Here is an 18,850-nt window from a genome sequence, read left to right on the forward strand (position 1 = left end):
AATGTAACACTTCAAAAAGTTTTAGTGTTATTGTGCAGGACTTTAACTTGTAAAAAAGAGCCTCTCTGTTGTGTTGACACCTCTAGTAAGGGGTTGAGTCTGTTAGTGAGATGGATGCTGTGTTTACTTCCTGGTTTTTCCCCTCAGAGGGGCAGTACTTAACCTTTGAGGACCTTTTGCTTATCCAGGCTGTTAACCCAGGAAAGGAAAGAGTCAGAGGTCAACCATGTGCCTTGGCCCTTGATGCATGCAGTGAGGAATGGCGGACTAGATGTATGTCTGTTGTCTCATAGTAGAAACACACCTGTAACGTCCTCAGCGTAAGAACACCAGTCAGTAATACATATGTAAATGGATAAACACAAATGAGACCGACATTTTATTTTCACAACAAAATTTATTAGAAGAATAGTGGTTTTGAAAAGAAGGTTCTAGCATCCAGTGAATACTACCTTACACAACATTACAGCTGAAATGTGTGGCAAAAATGGCAATTTTCTTTTTTACCAAATTGAATATAACATAACCAGTAAAATATTTTACACATGCACAAAGACAGATCTAATCAGCGTCGCCTGACGTTCAATGCAAAACGAAGTTTTAAAAAAAAAAAAGAGTAGGAAATCAAATCATCATCTTTCATCTTTTTGTCAAAAAAATCACAGACATTATGAGACAATTTATTATTTATCAGCCCAATCAGAAAATCAGATTTAGCATTCAAAACAGGGAGAGAAAGAGAAAAATAAAATAGTGCAGTCAATCAAACTAAAACCAATTATTGTGATCCTTGTTAAGTGCTCATTTACAGACATCGATAATATAAGCCTAGAAGAATAAAAGTCCAACTCACAAGGTACAAAATAAGAACGAAAACAAAAAAATTATTGTACATAAATAAAACTACAATATGAGAAAAATATTTTTTAAATTATACAATTTTTTTGTCAAACTGTAAACAGTAGATATTGAAAAAATGAGGTCCATTGGGGGTATTTGGAGAACCTGTGTGTGTGTGTGTGTGTGTGTGTGTGTGTGTGTGTGTAGGTGTATGCGTATTTATATGTGTTTGTGAGAGGTACAGTCCAAGTGGGACCAAATCGTGAAAGGGGGCTTGGGCGTCCTGAGCATTGGCACAGCGCCCCCTAGGGCCCGCTGGACTGAAGGAATGAGGTATATCGTCAAACCCAAAAACAAAATCTCAGCGGAAAAGAGGAAAACGCCCAGCAGGCCCTGCAGCGGGGCGTCCAGCCACCCGTTAAGAACCGAGGTGAGATTACGAAACGTTAGAAACCTCAGCAGGACAAAAATCAAGACAGAAGAAGAGAAGAGGTTTGTTGTTCTACCCAAACTAGAGTCCAAACCCCTGGACAACACTTCCTGCGTCTACCCAAATATTTCCAACCCAATCAGAGCTATGTCTATCACAACAAAATCAGGTTACTACCAAAACCGACATCAGGAATGTAAAAAGTAATCTTAAGAGTTCTTACAACATGAAATACAACTTATTTTTTAAGAGTCTTTACACAGTTCTCACCAAACGTCACTGATTCGATTGTTGTAAGAGGTACAAAATTTAGGCAAAATACACTCCTGTTGTCCCGACCGGGCCAATACATGACTGCTTTTGCATGACTAGTTCTTAGTGACATACAGACTCTGAAGTCAGAGGACTTCCAAAATCCATGGCATCGACCAAGCTGTGTGCGGCAACACAGACACTTAGCAACATACAGCAGAGGTTTCCACCAATCACGGCACAGAACAAATGAGAACAATGTCACTGAAAACTGTAAAGCAGATTTTGCTGCTCCAGTTTGTCTCTCCTTGTTCCTTCACAGCTCTACAGTTCTGCCAGTTTGATCACACAACGTTCAACTGAGCTCCCACATTTTCCTGGTTTACGTTGCGTTGAGAGAGGCTTACTAAGTTTTCCCTGAAGCGTAAGAAGAACTGAAGGCAGATCTGTCACATTCCTCTGTGTTGTGTTTAACTCCAATAGCGACGGAGAGAAAAAAAACTTTGCACTTAATACCTGAACATAAACCAACATAGTGTATGAAGGATTGTGGAGGCTTAAAATACTATTTAAAGCCAAACCACTGTTTTGTGCACTTGTATGAAATGTTTCTTTTAAGAGGTTAGCTTGGTGCAAGTCATTGTTACGTTGGAGCTTTGTAGCCACACAATACCAGATGCATGCATCGATGCTCGGCACAGAGTAAAAGCCATGGCACCTGACACAAGTCAGAGAGAGAACAGAGTGCTAACAAAGACTCAGCAGTCCTGAACTGAGAAGAAGATTGACATTCATAAGATACTAAAAAATATTCAGAGATCGAAAAATAGAGACAGCTAAAGGATAGAAAGAGAGAAGAAATCCCATGGCTAGAACACAAAATAGCAAAACTCTGTGGGTAAGAAAAAACGCTTCTAATTATTTAAGATTTTGGTGGTAATTTTTGTCTTCATAGGAACAGGCTAATAAAATAAACCATAGTTAAGGTTGATCACTGCTAGGACTCGGTGTAGATTAAGTACCTGAATAAGAGTGAGAGCAGTGTTGTCGGGGGTCCCTGAGGGTGTGTGGGTGATGTAATTTGGGGCTGTGAGGCGCCCAGAGAGAGGCGTCTTTTCCTACAGACAGCCAGGATACGTTCAGAGATGCAATTATTCAAACTTGTACACTGTTCCATTGAGTTACTATAAGAGCACATGTAGATTAATGTTCCTAAAAACAGCTCTGAGGCTAGAATATGGTTGAAGAAAAACTGAGGAAAATCAAAAAGAGCAAGCTTTTCACATTATTTCTTACACAGCCACACAGATTCACACTCATACATACTTTTTTGTTACTTTACACAAGGAAAAAATGATTGAAAAAGAGCTTTAGCCAAAAACCACTACGAAAGCTGTTGCAGTGACAAACAAACACCTTAGGTGCTCCTTCTTCTCAGGAAAGGGATTTTTTTTTCTTAGGGGCAATATTTCATATTCAAAACATCAGAATCTGTCCTGCGGACAACATCCAAAAAGCGCTTTTGGATTTAACCAGCCTCTTCAAACAAAAGGACTGATACAGGGGTATGTACACCAGCATGCAAAAATATCGAGAGGGTCAACGTTCACGAAACCGTCCGTCGCTCCCGGCAAAGCTCAAGGGAGATGCGTTTTCTAACGACTTACTGTCTGTCGGGTTCAGTAGAGAACCTGAACAGGATCATCACCCCCCTCCACTTCCTTCATTTAAAACAGTCTTTACTTTTCTAGACATAAAAACACACAAACTGTTGCTTCTCAGTGCCTTCAATATACAGTTCCACCTCACCTGTGAAAAAGACAGGCAAGGGTTGATGGGTAAAGCAGTTCTATGTACAACTGTCCTGAAGACCCCCTCCCCCCAACCCTTCAAACCCCCCGCTGTGACTCTTGCGCCCAAGTCATCTTCATAAATATACTGTCTTTACAGTGTCCGCTTTAGAAAAAAAACCCTCCCGCCCGTCCCCCTCCCCCGTTTTCACAGAATCAGGCTCGAAAAGACTACAACTACACTAGATCCTAGTTCCACTACTTCTCCTTCTGTTAACAAAAAACTCAAGTCGCCCTGCCCCTTTGTCCTATGCTACATCATGGGGAAATAACAAGCAAGAACAGAGTAAGAAAACGAACACCAGAAGCAACAGAGTGGGAGTGATTTTACCTAACATACTGCACTGGACTTCTGTATTGTTTCCCTGAATCATTAATGGAAAAGGCTCATCCTCTTCCTTTTCAAGATAAAAGTATATGACATTAGAGATTTGTATATACATATGCATTTGTGTTTGTGTCTGTGTTGGGCTTGTATAGGTATATCTATGTGCACATATAGAGTATTTCTTATTCTTAAATATGTATAGTTAAATTAGAGGTTAGTTGTGTTTGCCTTTTTTTACATTCAGTTTTTAACAACGATAAAGAGTAGATAAGTAGATAAAGAGGTATGGAAAAGGAACAACGTAGGGACTGTGTGGTTTCAAGTGTTCCACGTATTGGCCTTCAGTCTTTCAGCAAACCCACTTTTAAAATCAAGACGGGAGGATTTGTTTGTTTTGGTGCAACCCCTCCTTTTGAAGGGATTCTGAGAGTATCTTTAGCGGATCTTTCCGAGCTGTTTGTAAATTGTGATGCATGGAATTGTCTTGAAAACGACCTTCTTTGCGTCTTTAAATGAGGAACGCAAAGTGGGCTGCGAAAGGTTCGAGACCAAGGATGTTCACAAATCAAAAGACAGAACACATATGAGGATGTGAAACCAAAGCGGTATAAAAAGCTATGGAACCTCCACTGGGTGCTACGCACTGCATGGCAAAAGAAGCAAGAGGGGAAACAAAGACAAAGGACAGGAGATGAAAGTGCCCGGGAGATGAGTGTTGATGGTCAGGATCTGACAATATGTGGAGGCTGTCAAGGTTACATGGATTTCTTTTCTGAGGTATTCTGTGTTGTAAGTTTTTTTTTTTCTTCTTCTTTACATTTTTGCACACCAAGAAACACCAAGATGGAAAACATTATCAAAGACTGAAAGAAAGAACAAACACTCAGCGTTACTTTCCCAAACGCATGTTCAGTCAAAACGCTCGTTTTCTTGTTTCTGCGAGCAGCTTTTCTTAATTTTGACATTTGGGAAGGCAACAGTCCAAGTCTTGTAGGTTAGATCTCCAGAGGACCAACGAGGTGGATCGTTAAGTGAGCTCTGCATGAGCCTTCCCTTGCTAAGAGTTAATCATATTTACAATCCTTGCTGTTTTATAAAGCACTGAAAAAAGTATTTGGCTGAAAATAATGTACAGAATCAGTCAAAAATAATAAAAAAAAAAGGCTTTTCAAAGACCCTTTTAAGTGATGTTCTGGCTTTCACGAGTCAACGTCCGCCAGATGCGTTTGAGGTGTTCCATGAAGGAGTTTCTGAATAGTTTCTGTTTTGGCAGTGGGAATCATCTGCATGACATTTAATCTTCTGTACTGCCAAACTTCCTGGCTGAAGACTGAACTCCGATACCCGCTCATCAAGTTCCGGTCTGTCTGACCTGACTATCGATCGTGCTCACAAGCCAGTGTTGCTCCTCAGCTCGACTATAAATACACTGGCTGGTGTGGTTATCTGCATGTAGTGTAGACTTCACAACTGATAAGTAACAGAGAAGGTACGTGGTCGTCAAAGACACCAAAGTTCAAATGTAGAAGACGTCAGAACTCGAAAGACTGCAAAAAGAAGCTACAAGAGGATCACAGCAAAGCACTGGCAATTCAACAAAACACAACCCCGCTCATTAGACAAATTTTTTTTTTCTATTTTTCTGTTTTTAAATACAGAAACTTAAAGTCAAGCACGAGCCCGTTACCCTGAAACATCAAAACAAGAGATCAGAGACATCATACAACATTAACGGCCAAACCTTTAAAATATTAAGTCTCTTTAGTTGAGAGAGTTCATGAAATTTTCACCAAGACTGAAACATTAACCGACTGCCAAACACACTGTATGTATGTAGTATGTTAGTGTGTTGTTGTTTATTTTCTCTCGAAACAGTTCTCAATATTGCAGAGGATAATGATCCCCCTTGTTGCTGAAAGAACCACAAGCCCTGTCTTTAAAAAAATCTAAATCTGCAAGTTCCTCGTCAGAGGGAAGCACGGCAAAGCCTCTGTGAAAAAAGAAAAAAGAAAAAGAAAAGGGAAGACTGTGTTCTGAGGCCTCTGGGTCGTGTAGACAATCCCAAGAGGCGGTGGTGAGGTTTATGAAAAGGCCTGATGAGAGGTGAAGGACCTGGGGCTGCCCAGGAACACCCCATCTCTCCTGGGATAAACGAGGGCCTGTCAGCCCCAAGGTGCTCACGCTCCACTGCCCAAGGATGCCGAGAGGATGACGAATAGTTAGGGCGCAGAGGTGAAGGGGAAGGAAGGGGTTTATGACTTTTCATCAAAGAAAGTGACAATAAAATCAAACGTTTACAGAGGTATGGAAGGAGATGTGTGGCCCTACCCAGCCACCTACAGCAGTGCAGCAGCATCGCGGCGTATCTCCAGAAACCTCACACTTTTGAGTGACAGGACAATCAAGACCTGACACATTTCTGAGAGGAATAACAAGAAGATGAGATCTCAGTAGTTGGCAAACAATCAGCGGACTTTGCTCAAACCACAGCCGACCTCACCTCAAAACTTTAAAAGGCCTAGAGATGCTATGAAATGCTTCTTCACCAGCAAAAACGGACTACGCTTTAGTTTAGCAGTCGGCACCTGAAAAGATCCCTACAGGCAAGTCCATGTGACAGACTGAGGTAGCAGAAACAACAGAGAGCATCTCAGAGACGAGCAAGGAGAAGGACAAATACATGCTCTCAGATGCTCTCACATGGACAAATAAAGAATCTTGCTGGAAGTTTAACGAAGGTAAAGAGGACACGACAAGAGGATAACAGACATATTGTGGTAAATATTTGTTCACCAGTGTTGGACAAAGATTTTGTAAAATCATCTGTCAACAGCATTTCCTTTGAAACAAAGAAGCGCTAGACAAAACCCGAAGAATCAACACTTTAAGCAGCATCTACACGTTATGTATTTTCTGCAACAAGACTGCATCAGCTCTGCTAAATCTCCGAACTTAACTCGAAACCTCCATGTTCGTGAGTGAATGCAGGAGTATCAGTAGAGCTGGGTTTGAGTTCAGAGCAACAGAGACCAGCTGGTCCATGTAGGTGGCTCTAAAGGGCCAGACACACCTCCACATGGGAACAATGCTGCAAGATTGTCATGGCAACACACAAGGGCACCTCATGAAATGCACTCTATCACAGAGCATTTTGACCAGATTTCTTTTGCACAGCCGTGTTTGAATTTCTAAATTTCTGCACATCAGGTCGATATTTTGTCTCTAATGATCCCCTTTCTATCTCTAAGTTGAGTTTCAGACTAACTGTGGCTCCTTTTAATCGTAGACGCAACGTGCCGAAGTAACGTTCGCTCGTGAAGTGTATTTCAGCATCGTTCCATTAAAAGCCTGTTGTTTAACTGTGGCGTGGGGGTGGGGATGGCGACCTTCAGCGGCCTTTATTCTGCTGTACTTCACTTAGATTTCATCCTCGCACTACCATCCACCTCCTCAGACTGCCATGTCTATCTGACTGCCATCTGTAAGAAGGCTTTCTGCCGAGGCGGAGGGGTGAGACGCACGCCAGCACCGCAGGCTCGTCGGAGGCGAGAACAGCCAGTGTGAGAAAATGTCTGCTGCGAGCCTTTCACAGAGCTACATAATCACAGAGCAGGGGGGGGCTGGGAATTTAAGCCGACAAATTTGACCTGAATCTCACGTGACATTTTTGCCTCGACAGGAAAATGTTGCTCTCGAAGCAACCGCTCTGTGATTTCACTAGGGTGGTTAGATTATACGTGATTAAGAAACCAACCCTTCACGATTAGATTTGAGATTGTGATTAGAGTCTTCAAAAGGCACTCTTGATTCCACTGATTGAAGAACAACAAATATATAATCACCTATTCGTGGCGGCACCATCAGATTGAATGCGAATAAGAAGTTGAGTGTGGTCCATGTAGTAGATTATTGAGCATAGACGGGAATTTGGAAATCAGCAGTTCTGCATAAAAGCTGCAATTACCAATTGAAAACACATTCAGCCCATAAAAATATTCAAAATCTGGCTGTAAAAAAACACTCACGTAAGGAAATACTGTAAACACCATATTCAGGGTGTAGTTATCAAAATCCTGATCTTGTTTTCAGACAGTTTGGACTAATAGGTAACCTTATCTGAGTTGTAACATGAAATTATGGTTCAAACCATCACCGTCTGACGTGACTAACTTCTACATTTGTCAAATTTTTGCGCTCCGGGTGTCCACAATTTACACTTTCTCCAAATTTCTTGTTTTGTAAATTCTAACCAAAGGGAGTGAAGGTGTGTGTTGTGTTGATTGCCGCAGATGAGCATCTTTCCAGGGGCGTGTCTGGCCTTTAAGATCCGTACTCGGCTTTCAAAGCCAGACTGCTACTGAGCGACTGCTTGTCACATCCTCACAAATGCTTTGACATTTACAACACTTGGCATCGCACTCCAAAAGAGATGCACATTTGAACAGATCTGTTAGCGCCGCTTTGACAAACGTCTGGGGGAAAAACAACAGCATGGCAAAGCTTATGACACACAAGGCAAATTGTAACTGTCAGTAGATGCGCTGATTATTATCTTTAAAACTGCACTCAGAGGAAGATGGATCTTGTTGCAAGGCAGAAACGGTCTTCTTGAATATGCAGTTAGAAGAAAAATCCATCCACAAACACACCAGGCAGTTTCTCAGAGGGGGATTTAAGCCTACTCCTTGACAATTTACTGAAAAGCAACTTGAGTTCAAGACTCTGGATGGGGAACCTGACCCAGTATATATAGCTACTGGTGGTGTTCTTTTTATTCCTGCATTTATTTTGTAGCTTGTACTTTTGCTTGTGTCTTTAGGAGATTAGGTCTTTATTTTCTAAAGCAACAGCAGCCTCAGTAGACCAGCATGCAATGCAGCAACAAGACACAATGTGGGAGCAGTGTCTTTCTTAGGGACTGTTCATTACTTATGAGGCAGAGAGGGGTGGTGTAAGGGGGGGGGGCATGTCAAATAATTTTTTTAAGCTCTAGGAACTTATGTTTATTTGGGATATACAACTTTAAATGCTCGTAATTTGGAATTATTTTCTCCTAGATTTTTAAAGAAAACATGAATATTTTAATTAAAAATCACCAAGATTACGCTATTTATCATAGCCAGGTACTGTGAAAACAGAGATTCTCATTTGACTTTTAAATTTCCAATGGTCCTTGAACACATTATGTGTTACAAACTCTTCTGTCAGAAAAATATCCACGATCAAATCTACACTTAAAATGGTGATATTTCGTCAAAATCCCTTTAATCTACGTCTCATTTAAAATTTGGCCGAAACTAAACCATTTGCACAAACTAACTCCAGGATTTCGTCTTCAACTTTTAACTTTTAAAATACCAAAGGGTAAGTTTTAAAAATCTAATAACTAATTTATTGTAGGGGAAGGGTTGTGCATTTTTCAGAGTCACTCAGGGAGGCTCAAGGAAAAATATTCACCCCCCTACTCTGACAAGTAAAGAACAGTCCCTTAACTAGAAGATGCATAATGCTGTATTTCATTCTTCAAACTAGAAAATAAAGAAAATGTCCTTCAATGAAATTTTGAAATATGAATTAAACCATGTTTTGTCAAAAGGACATGGCTGCCAACAAGACTGTAAATTTACAACACCTCTAAATTCAATTTCTTGCATTGTTTTAAATGGTGGTTGCAGTACATTTAACATCAAGAGTTTGTGCTTTTGAGCGGCCAGACGAAATATCTCAGGTGTCAAAGTTTTCCCCACATTGTTAGCTCAAATAAAACGGCAGCATAAATAGGTGAGGCAGGTCAAAGGAAAATATGTAAGAAGAGAAAGTTAAATTGCCACAAAATAACTGCAGGAATGTACGCAGCATCACACACTGGTCACACAGAAAAGAACGACTGAATGGAGGAATTTTTTTTCTTCCTGTAACAGGAAGGTCGGGAGGTTGATTTGAAAAAAAGAAAAGAGAAGCAGTCTTTGTTGAAAGCAACAAACAAAACAGTGATTTTCACAGAGGCAGTGCCTGCAGTGTCCCAGTGTACCAGATCAAAATCAGCCAGCAGGGCTGATGTTCTGCAGGCTGTGGACAAAACACACCCACCTGCTTCTAAAAGAGAAACGGCAGACTCCCAGCTTCATAATTATACATATAACCCGCCTACACAAAGTGTGGCTACCTGATGAGGAGGGAGAGTGTGTGTTGCTATAGGTGCGTCATGTCTCTATATGTGTGTGTGTGTGCGTGTGCGTCTGCTCTTCCATGGCTGTATGTGCTAGAGAGAATACAGCGTTGTATTCACAGAAACCTGGCTTCTGGCTTTTAAAGAATTAGTCTTTTCTTTTTTATAAGAAAACAAAGAAAGGAAAAGAAGATGCCATCAGAATAACAGTACGAAGGACGACAAGAAACAACAATTATTCAAAAACTGCTTCCGTCAGTTACATCTAAAAATCTGGAAACGAGCCGTACTAAAAATCCTGATTCTTCTTTGTGTGTGTTTCTATTGTACAATCAGCTGCTTTGAAGTGGTCGGACCTGAGGTATAAATGACAACCAGATATGCAGCGTGACAGAAAAAGAAACAGAAGAAACCTCTCAGCAGAGAGGAGCATGGCAATCATATACATTATGGGTCTTTCTTTCCTGGTAGCCCGTGGCACCACACACCATCCTGAAACAAAATGGCACGTCATGTGGTGTCTACTAAGTGAGGTTACAGTAGTTGATGTTCGACTTTTTTTTTTCTTCTTTTATCGTGTTTTTGACAGTCTTTCACTCAGAAGGAAAAAAAATCAAATCAAATAAAAAACCAACCTGAAAAGTAAAAGAAAATCGATTGGTTTACCTGAAGATGCAAAAACAGTAAAATAAATACATATATATTCATAAGTATATAGCTTTTTTCATTTTCATCATATAAAGGTACATTTTCCTAGGTGTGTGGTGTTGTTTTTGGAATGCAATGTAAAAGATTTTGGATATATTTTTCTTTTACAAGACAGCAGATAAAGGAAGGTTAACATGTCCACCTGTCCCCCAATCTCCCCTCTGGGTCTCTGATTTCTCTGAGTGCGAGAAATTAAAAAAAAAAAAAAAAAAAGGCATAAATTTTTTTAAAAAGAAATACCACTAGTCAAGTTTCAACCTGGAGTTATATTACACCTAAAAACACACAATAAACCAAAAAGAAACCCCTCAGTGAACAAAAACACCTTGTTCTTTCTCAGACCAGGGTGGGACCAACCTGACTTATCGCCTCCAGGGTGAAACCAGACGAATGAATCCAAAAAATGTTTTGCCTTTTAGAGGAAGAAATGAGAGGTTTGTAGCCTTCCCATATCAACCCCATCCAGTGCTAAGAAAAGGAATAGCTCAATAGTCCCTGTGGGTCTTTTTCCTCAATCTGTTGCCCATTATCTACTTCTACAAGGTTTTGTTGTTGCGAAAAAAAATACCTGAAAAGAGGTAGGGTGGCAAATATTGGTCAGTCAGACACTTGAAGCGTCTCCCTCCTCCCTTTGCAAGAGGGAGGCGAAACAATGAAAAGAAAAACTAACAGATAATAAAAGAAAAGAAAGAGCAGAGGATACTATATTTCCCAGAGTATCGGCTATCCCTTCGCCAGGCTCCCAGGTAAGGTATACATAAAAGTACGAGGCACAGAAAGGAGTCATTATTCTGAGATTGAGGTATAGCACTTGGTCTCTGCTGACCAAGTCGACATATAGATTGTATAAGTATATACCAGGGCTGCATGATTCTTGATAAAATGAGAACCACGATTTTTTTGAAAGGACTGAAATCTTTTGTAACCGAAACAAATTATTGCTTTTTGCACTATTGCATTTCGTGTCTGTAAAACTTGTCCTACAAAGAAACAAAGCAAGCATATGGACTCATATTAAACAACATTACAAATTTATTAACGGGTTTGGGGGCCGTCCCCCATTATTACTGCGTGTGACGCCCAAAAAGCTTGAAGACAAAACTTGCTATAGTTAATTATTTTAGTATTTACACGTATCACAGCCTTCGTCTGAACATTTAATTTTCCTGGCACTGTCTGCCCTGTAAAACTACACGTATACAGAAATTTAAAAAGTCACGATGAATAGTTCACTAATTGTTTCACAAAAAAGAGCTTGCTAATGCTAATAGTACTAATAGCCTGGACCCTGGGTCCCTACATCCAGACACCCCCCCTGCATGTTTTCCAGTTACCTGTGCTTTAGCATACCTGAACCAGCTGATGCTCTCGCCCCGATCCAACAGGAAGGGCAGGTAAACTGCATCAGGTTTGTTCACAAACAAACGCAATAATATGTTTTTAACTACTATTGTTGTGTTACTGATATATTTTCCACTGCTTGAGGCCAATAAACTGATGACGATCACAGAGATGCTTACGACAGAAACACTTGCATGTTACAGATTCACAGTGTATAGAAAATAAACATTTATAACACAGGCATAGTACTTAAGTAACAATCTTTTTGTATCTGTTAGTGAACTACCAAGCCATTTGGCACTCAGTTAGTGTGATGAACGTAGTTTTATCAGTGCTTATCCTCGTGTATTATTAACAGCCAACTCCAAATGACGGTCTAACGGAATGACTTGTAAATGATCTTGTCAGTGATATTATGTGACGTTAGTGCTTTCTACTTGTAGAGCTAGTGTGCTAATGTACTTCCCCTTCAGTTAGATTTACACCATTTTACCAGTACATACAGTGATTGGTTTAAGACGTCTGGGTGACTAGTCGACAAAAGTCTAGCTAGCTCGATAGCTGGCAGTCCCATCCTGTGCGTCAACTCATACGGACGCTCTCCACATGGTTTTCATGTTCACACGGCTGAGGCACGGCACAAAAACGCTAAGGTGCTGCGCCTAAGCTGTATAATAGCATGAAAAACTCTGAATATCTCTGGTAGCGCTAACATACATTTACAGTAAAATTAGTGCATGTTAGAAAAGCTGCAGGTGAGGCTTGTGCCGCCTCCCACACAACCGGGACCAAAATCGGGAAAATTGGACACTCTCTGCAGTAACCCAGCCTGACCACACGGATAGCTTTGTGGCTAATATGTTTGGTTGTCTGAAAGCAAAGTGGTAGGTGCAGGAAGAGATCTGTCAGCCTTGAAGTGCATTTGTGTGTGCTCTCCAAAGCTGATACGGCAGAATCATTTACCCTTAGAGGTGAGAGTGCGTAGAAGCCTAAATCTAGATCGTGATTTTCTTTAACCATTAATCATGCAGCCCTTGTATATACGTTTAGTACAGGTAGTTAAGTCTGCGCCATTTTCCGACTGACAAATATTGCTGCCCATCCCATTGGCTCGATCCTGAGACATTTACAGTACTGAAGGCTACTGTCGCACGCCCGCGTCAGAAAACGACTGCGTTTCCAATGCAAGCAGCGTAAAGTGAAACTAAAAGCAAAAGAATAAAAACAACAGTCAGTTAAAAAATGAACAGTGCAATCTTTTTTGCAGACGACTGTTCTGGTTTTGTAAGTTTGAGATATTCATTTCTGTTCACTACATTCATTATGTGAGTATTTGTTAATATATATATGTATATAAATAGATATATACTTTACGTATATAATATAGTATGAGGTTTTTAAGAACAGCAGTGAGACTCAGTTGCAAGAAGGAGGACTTTTTCGGACAGGGGGAGCCGTTAACCACGTGACGATAAACAAGAAAAAAACAAAACAAGAAAAATCAAATAAAATGAAATAAATATACCTTAAATGGCATGCACCTCAGTAGATAAGAACAGGCTGAAAATGGGACATTCTCAAAGACTTTAAATTATTCAAATTTTTAGAAAGCATTGGCATATTTATAATAAGAGCCAAATGTACAGCAGGAGTTCAAGAATTTCTTGGAAAGGATTTAGAGATTAATGTGAGTTATACACAGGTATAGTTTGGCCCTCTAGGAATCGCCCCTCTCAGGGGAATTCAGTCTAAGTGCTGTTGGAGTTTATCCATGCAAACCTGTGCATTAAGTGCCAATTACACTATTTTTAAACGTATATTTTCTTTTGTATTAGCACAGATCCATGCTTTACATGCATTACATGAACAGACTAATAGGCTTTTTGTTCTACTTTTTAAGAGGGAGGGGGCACAATGTTTGTCAAGTTTTGTCAAACTGTATTCACAGCTGGCTAAGTGAGCAGCTACCATGCCTTTCATCAGAGGCGTGTTCTTAACAAGTGCTTTTCCACCAACACTGGAGCTTTGATCCTGTTTTAACTATCAGATCAGTGCATTGTCCTTCGCTGGGTCCAACTCAACGCACACAACAACCTTTTAGACACTTTAAATGCTCAGCATTGTCAGTGTTGGACGCATTTCATGCATGATGACCCCCAAAGATTTTTTCCAGGGGTCTTTTATGGAGCTTTTCCCATTGGCCATGCATACCTGCCAATCAAGCCAAGGGAGCTTCAAAGCTAAGGTGGATAACCAATAACATCAGAGGGGGAAATTAAGATTGTTTGCAACAGGTCGTCAGTGATTCAAATTCTTATTAGATTGTGATTCATTCATAAATAAGTATGAGGTTGAGATTTTGGTGAAATCCTCTCAACACAATATATTCAGTTGGCCCGACCCCAAAATCAGCCAAAAAAAAAACTGGTGCATGCCATTTTTAAGAGAATAATCAAAGGAAAAAAAATCAAATAAATAAAATGTACAATACATTTCAAAAGGAGTGAATCATCATCATTTCATCCAAACAGAGAGGTACAATTCTCATGTTAAAAATCTCACAGACTGGGTGAGCACCAGGCAGTGTTAGGAGCGTAGAGCAACATTTAACACAGAGCACACAAACATGACGACCAAAAAGCTTTTGTCATCTCCTTCAATCTTTTCCTGATGGAAAATACCAAAAGAGCATATTTTTTTCTATCCACCTGTGTCCTCTGAGGGATATTCTTTCCCCACATGGTAAAACATGATGATAGTTTTTCTATCCCTGGTGCTTCAGCGGCGAGGGTAGGGAAAACAACGAGACGACACTACACAAAACTCAACTTGTTCAAGCTGTCGACCATTTTTTCTCCTTTTTTTATTTTTTTGTTTTTAAATCGTGGAGGTAATCGAGAGGAAAAAAAAGAGTAGTTTGGGTCCAAGCTGCAGCTTTCTGAAAGTCTTCACACACTAAAGCTTTTTTCTTCCATGTCTCTGCCCTCCTGGTCGCTCTCTGCTCCATATCCCCCAGAGAAGAGCTACACTACGTGCATAACCTCAAACAGCTTTCTTTCTCTCTTGTGTTTTCGCTTACTTTTGAAAAGTGCTATCTTAGAAGTTTAGCGCCATAAGTTCGATCCCTAAACCCGGCGTCCGTGTTTGCTGTTCTTTGTCATGATTCAGTTGCAGGTCTATCTGCTATGGCGCCGCCATATTTACTTACATGGCCCCTCTGGCAGACAAAGCATTAGTGAGAGGCGTGTCTTGTCCTCCTGTCTGTCTACTATAGGTCCAACAGGAAATGACCATATTTGAAACCCACATCATCTGTCTCAGTTACCCTGAGTTAAAAATGAGGAAAAAAGAAATCATCCAGAATCACGGATTGGCTTTTACATCATCAGTCATAATAATTTATAATATATTAAATCTGCTTTTCCCTCGCTTCTATCAACTACCCCTCCCCACTGCATATTGCCCACCCACCATCCCAAAATGAACACCCCCTCTATAAATGCACATTGTTGTAGTAAACTGCCGTTAAAACTGTCTGAGGTTTGAGGGAGAAGAATTTCTTTTATAACTCGTCATCTAAGCCGCTTCTGCTTAGTTTGATTAGAAAAGAAAAAAAAAAAACATCAGCAATGTGTTGTTGTTAGCCCAGACTAGCTAAAACTTATTAGCTTAGGCTAGCTAAAGCCTTGTATAGGAGCTAGATAATCAACTGGATAGCAGCAGAGTTTCACATTCTGATCCTAAAAGGCTTTCATCCAATAAGATCTCCATGGATGGGATGAGCTCACTTCGGTCACCATTTGGAGGGCAACCTGAAAGTGGCTCCAGCTTTCTAGGATCAGCAGTGAGACACTGTTGGTGGTCCATGAGGTAGCATTCCGCCTTAAAAACAGCTGATCCATAATCATATTACCCCTCAACTTGTCTCTTGGCAAAAAAAAGAGGGTTTTAGAGCTTCCTGGTATCTGATTATGGATCAGCGTACGCAGGCGATGTGCACCTCTGACCCATTACGAGGTTGCGACTGGGCTTCAGAGACAGACCATAATAAGTGCATGATGCAAGGGCAACAATGCCGAGGTAACCTGGTCTGTAAGCGCCAGACCCAAAGTGTAGTGCAAAAGAAAGCAAAACAAATCAAATGAAAAGATAAAGATAGAGGAAAAGAAGTCGATTATAGAAGTCAGTAGTGTCCACGAAACTCACAAACATGCATCCCTGAATGACTTTTGTGTGTCTTTTCTCATTCAAAAAGGACGGGTTAATGTTGCTTTTGTCCGCACAGAGATTAGCAGAATATCTTAAGGAGGAAAGAAAAGGTTTGCAGTTAAAGCGTCATGGCTACCTGGCAATAAGAGAATGGGTTTTGATTCAGAACCCTGGTGAGGAATATCAATGGTATGATTAAACCTTACAGTTGCCTTCAAATATAATAGACAGTTCACTTACCAATTTTCAGCTAGTATTCCATGAGAGAGGGGAGCAGTAAAGGGACTAATTTGTCAGTTTTTTAAGGAGTTAATTTTCAACCTTCCCCTCATTTCCCCCCCAAATTGGATTGGTCCAAAGCCCAAGCTGCATTTATAAGCAGCAATGGTTCAGTGTATCAAGTTCATAAAAGAGGGGGGTTGGGTTTTTGGGCTGGGGATTATCAGCATGCTTATGGAAATTTCATCAATTGTCATTTAACTAATGTCTTTAGCTGCATTTGTTAAGCCCCTGGGTATAAAAGCTAAACAAATGCTTATACAGCATCGTTAAAACGACGTTTGTTAAAAACCATCCGATTAGTTGTTTATCTCCAGTTTGTTTTAAGAATCCTCCTCATGTTATCCCTGCGTTTGTGCTCACCCAGATACTGCAAAGTAAATTGGCACAAATAAAGCCCCATCCGTTTTCAAATTACTTTAGTCATTTGACTGAGGTTTACATGTGTAAGTCGTTTAGTCGATTGGTTTGAAATTGTCATCAATCTCTTCTTTTACATTGTCCTTGAGCTCAGCAGCTGCCAGCGGCGGGCCGTCGTCTCGTGGGGTTGCGGTGGGCGTGTTCTCTGACTCTGCAAGAGGAAAATCCTGACCTCCTGCTTCCATCTTCATCATCAGCTTGAGCTTCTTCTTTGGGGGGTTCTTCAGGGTTCCCATGCGCTCCTTGACCTTGTACTCCAGGGTGCTATGCGGGATCCCGTACATGTTCTGAGCCTTGGACACGCTCATCTTCCCGCTCATCACTACTGCTATGGCCTCCTCCAGGATCTCGCTGTTGTACTGGCGATAACGGCCCCTCTTCTTCCTCGGCTGCTTGGAGTTCGGGTCCCCTTCCACGTCGGAGGTGGAGTACGCTGGTCCGGAACTGGAGTGGTCCAAGTCAGAGCTCCAGTAGTCAGCCGCCCCATCCAGCAGGCTTCCGAGGCTTCCTCCCCGGCGGTTCTGCTTGGGCAGGATGGCTCTCAGCTTCCGGCTCAGGGTGTTCTCCCCATGGCCACCACCCCCAACCCCCATGGCACCATAGCCATACAGCTCAGAGGCATGGGAGTCCCAGGAGAGATCCATGCCCCGGACTTGTGGGATCTTAAGGTCGACGGGAGGTGAGTGGCCCTGGTCCCTCTTGCCCTCATTGTGGTGGTGTTGGGCCTTGGAGACCTGATTGTGGTGGTGATGGAGGGAACTTTTGAAGGGGAAGGCTCCGTGGTGGTTGTGGTGATGATTCTCCAGGAATGTAGGCAGGTCTTTGAGGTCACTAAGGGCCCCGCTCAGAGCTCCACTGGCCTGCTTCAGCTTCATCAGGCTTTCGAGGTGTGCCTTGCTTCCCCAGAAAGAGGAAGAGCCCTTCTGGCCAAGCAAGGAGTAGGACTGCGCATGATTGAGCAAGCCGGCTGACTCTAGATTAGCCAATGAAAGAGCAGCAGGTTGACTCAGGAGGCGGTGCTTCTGGCTGAGCAGCTCTTCCTTGATACGCAGCGAGCGGGCCAATGGGGGCTTGAAGGAGTTGGAGTTGACGTAGTTCTCCCTCAGTCCGTCCTGCAAGCTTCTCTGCAGCAGGCCATCCTCATCCACCTCTGGTAGGGTATGTTCCACTTTGATAGAATGTCTGAGTGGAGAGAAAAAAAGGAGGACAATTTAGAAACCCTGTCAGAGACCCTGAAATAAGATTTAGGATTACATTCCATACATATATATTTAAATATATATTCTATAGGCTGATTAAGTTGCATGTAGACATTTTGCAGAGCCTACGCAATAGCCTACCCAAGTTGCCTGCACTGTTGAGCATTTGTACTTGTGTGATGGTGTTCCTGCATTGCTCTGCAACTACACCTCCAAAATGCTAGTTGGCTGCGGGGTGTCTGTGCAAGTGTGTTGAGTTTCTGTGAAGTTCAGTTAAGTTTGATTGATTCAACTAACACACATAAAACACACACATAAACAATGGCTTAATATCCACAATATTAAAAGCACCATTATTTCTAACAAGGTTCACAGACAAAACAAATAGTCTTTCGCTAAAAACCCACAAATCCAACGTGCTAACGTTATTAGCATAAGCCTATGACATTTTACACTGCATAAATTAGCGTAGAGGCTAGCTCCATTACATCTCACAAGGTTCGTCAACAAAACAATTGTCTTGTGCTAGACATTCAGCAGACTTTTCCTTCACTCATATGAAGCCAGGATGAATCACACACAACTTAAAAGGCTACGGTGTTGGGTATAAACTCTGATTCACGTGTTGCTCAGAATTAAATTAATAATCACTGGACCTTTTACCATCACACATATGACAGAAAAGAAAAAAAAATTCCGAATGTCAATTCACTCAAATATCAAACAACATAACAAAAATACAAATAAACTACATTTGAGAAACTCAACAGCAGTGTCTTTTGCCAGAAACAATATTTTGAGATAAACCACAGACCTCACTGTCAA

The 18,850-nt window shown here is 41.2% G+C and overlaps 1 protein-coding gene across 2 annotated transcripts in view; it reads right to left on the bottom strand.

The window, feature by feature from the left end:
• Nucleotides 1-383: 383 nt before the first annotated feature.
• Nucleotides 384-18,850, bottom strand: part of lcor (ligand dependent nuclear receptor corepressor) — a 135,181-nt gene continuing 116,714 nt past the window's right edge. For both annotated transcript variants that reach the window (XM_050044075.1, XM_050044072.1), the window contains exon 7: nt 384-18,008. In XM_050044075.1, coding sequence (XP_049900032.1) covers nt 16,862-18,008 — 1,147 coding nt within the window. In that variant the 3' untranslated portion in view covers nt 384-16,861. The remainder of the gene's footprint in view (nt 18,009-18,850) is intronic.

This window comes from Epinephelus moara, chromosome 5, assembly GCF_006386435.1.
Source record: "Epinephelus moara isolate mb chromosome 5, YSFRI_EMoa_1.0, whole genome shotgun sequence".
Lineage (NCBI taxonomy): Eukaryota > Metazoa > Chordata > Actinopteri > Perciformes > Serranidae > Epinephelus > Epinephelus moara.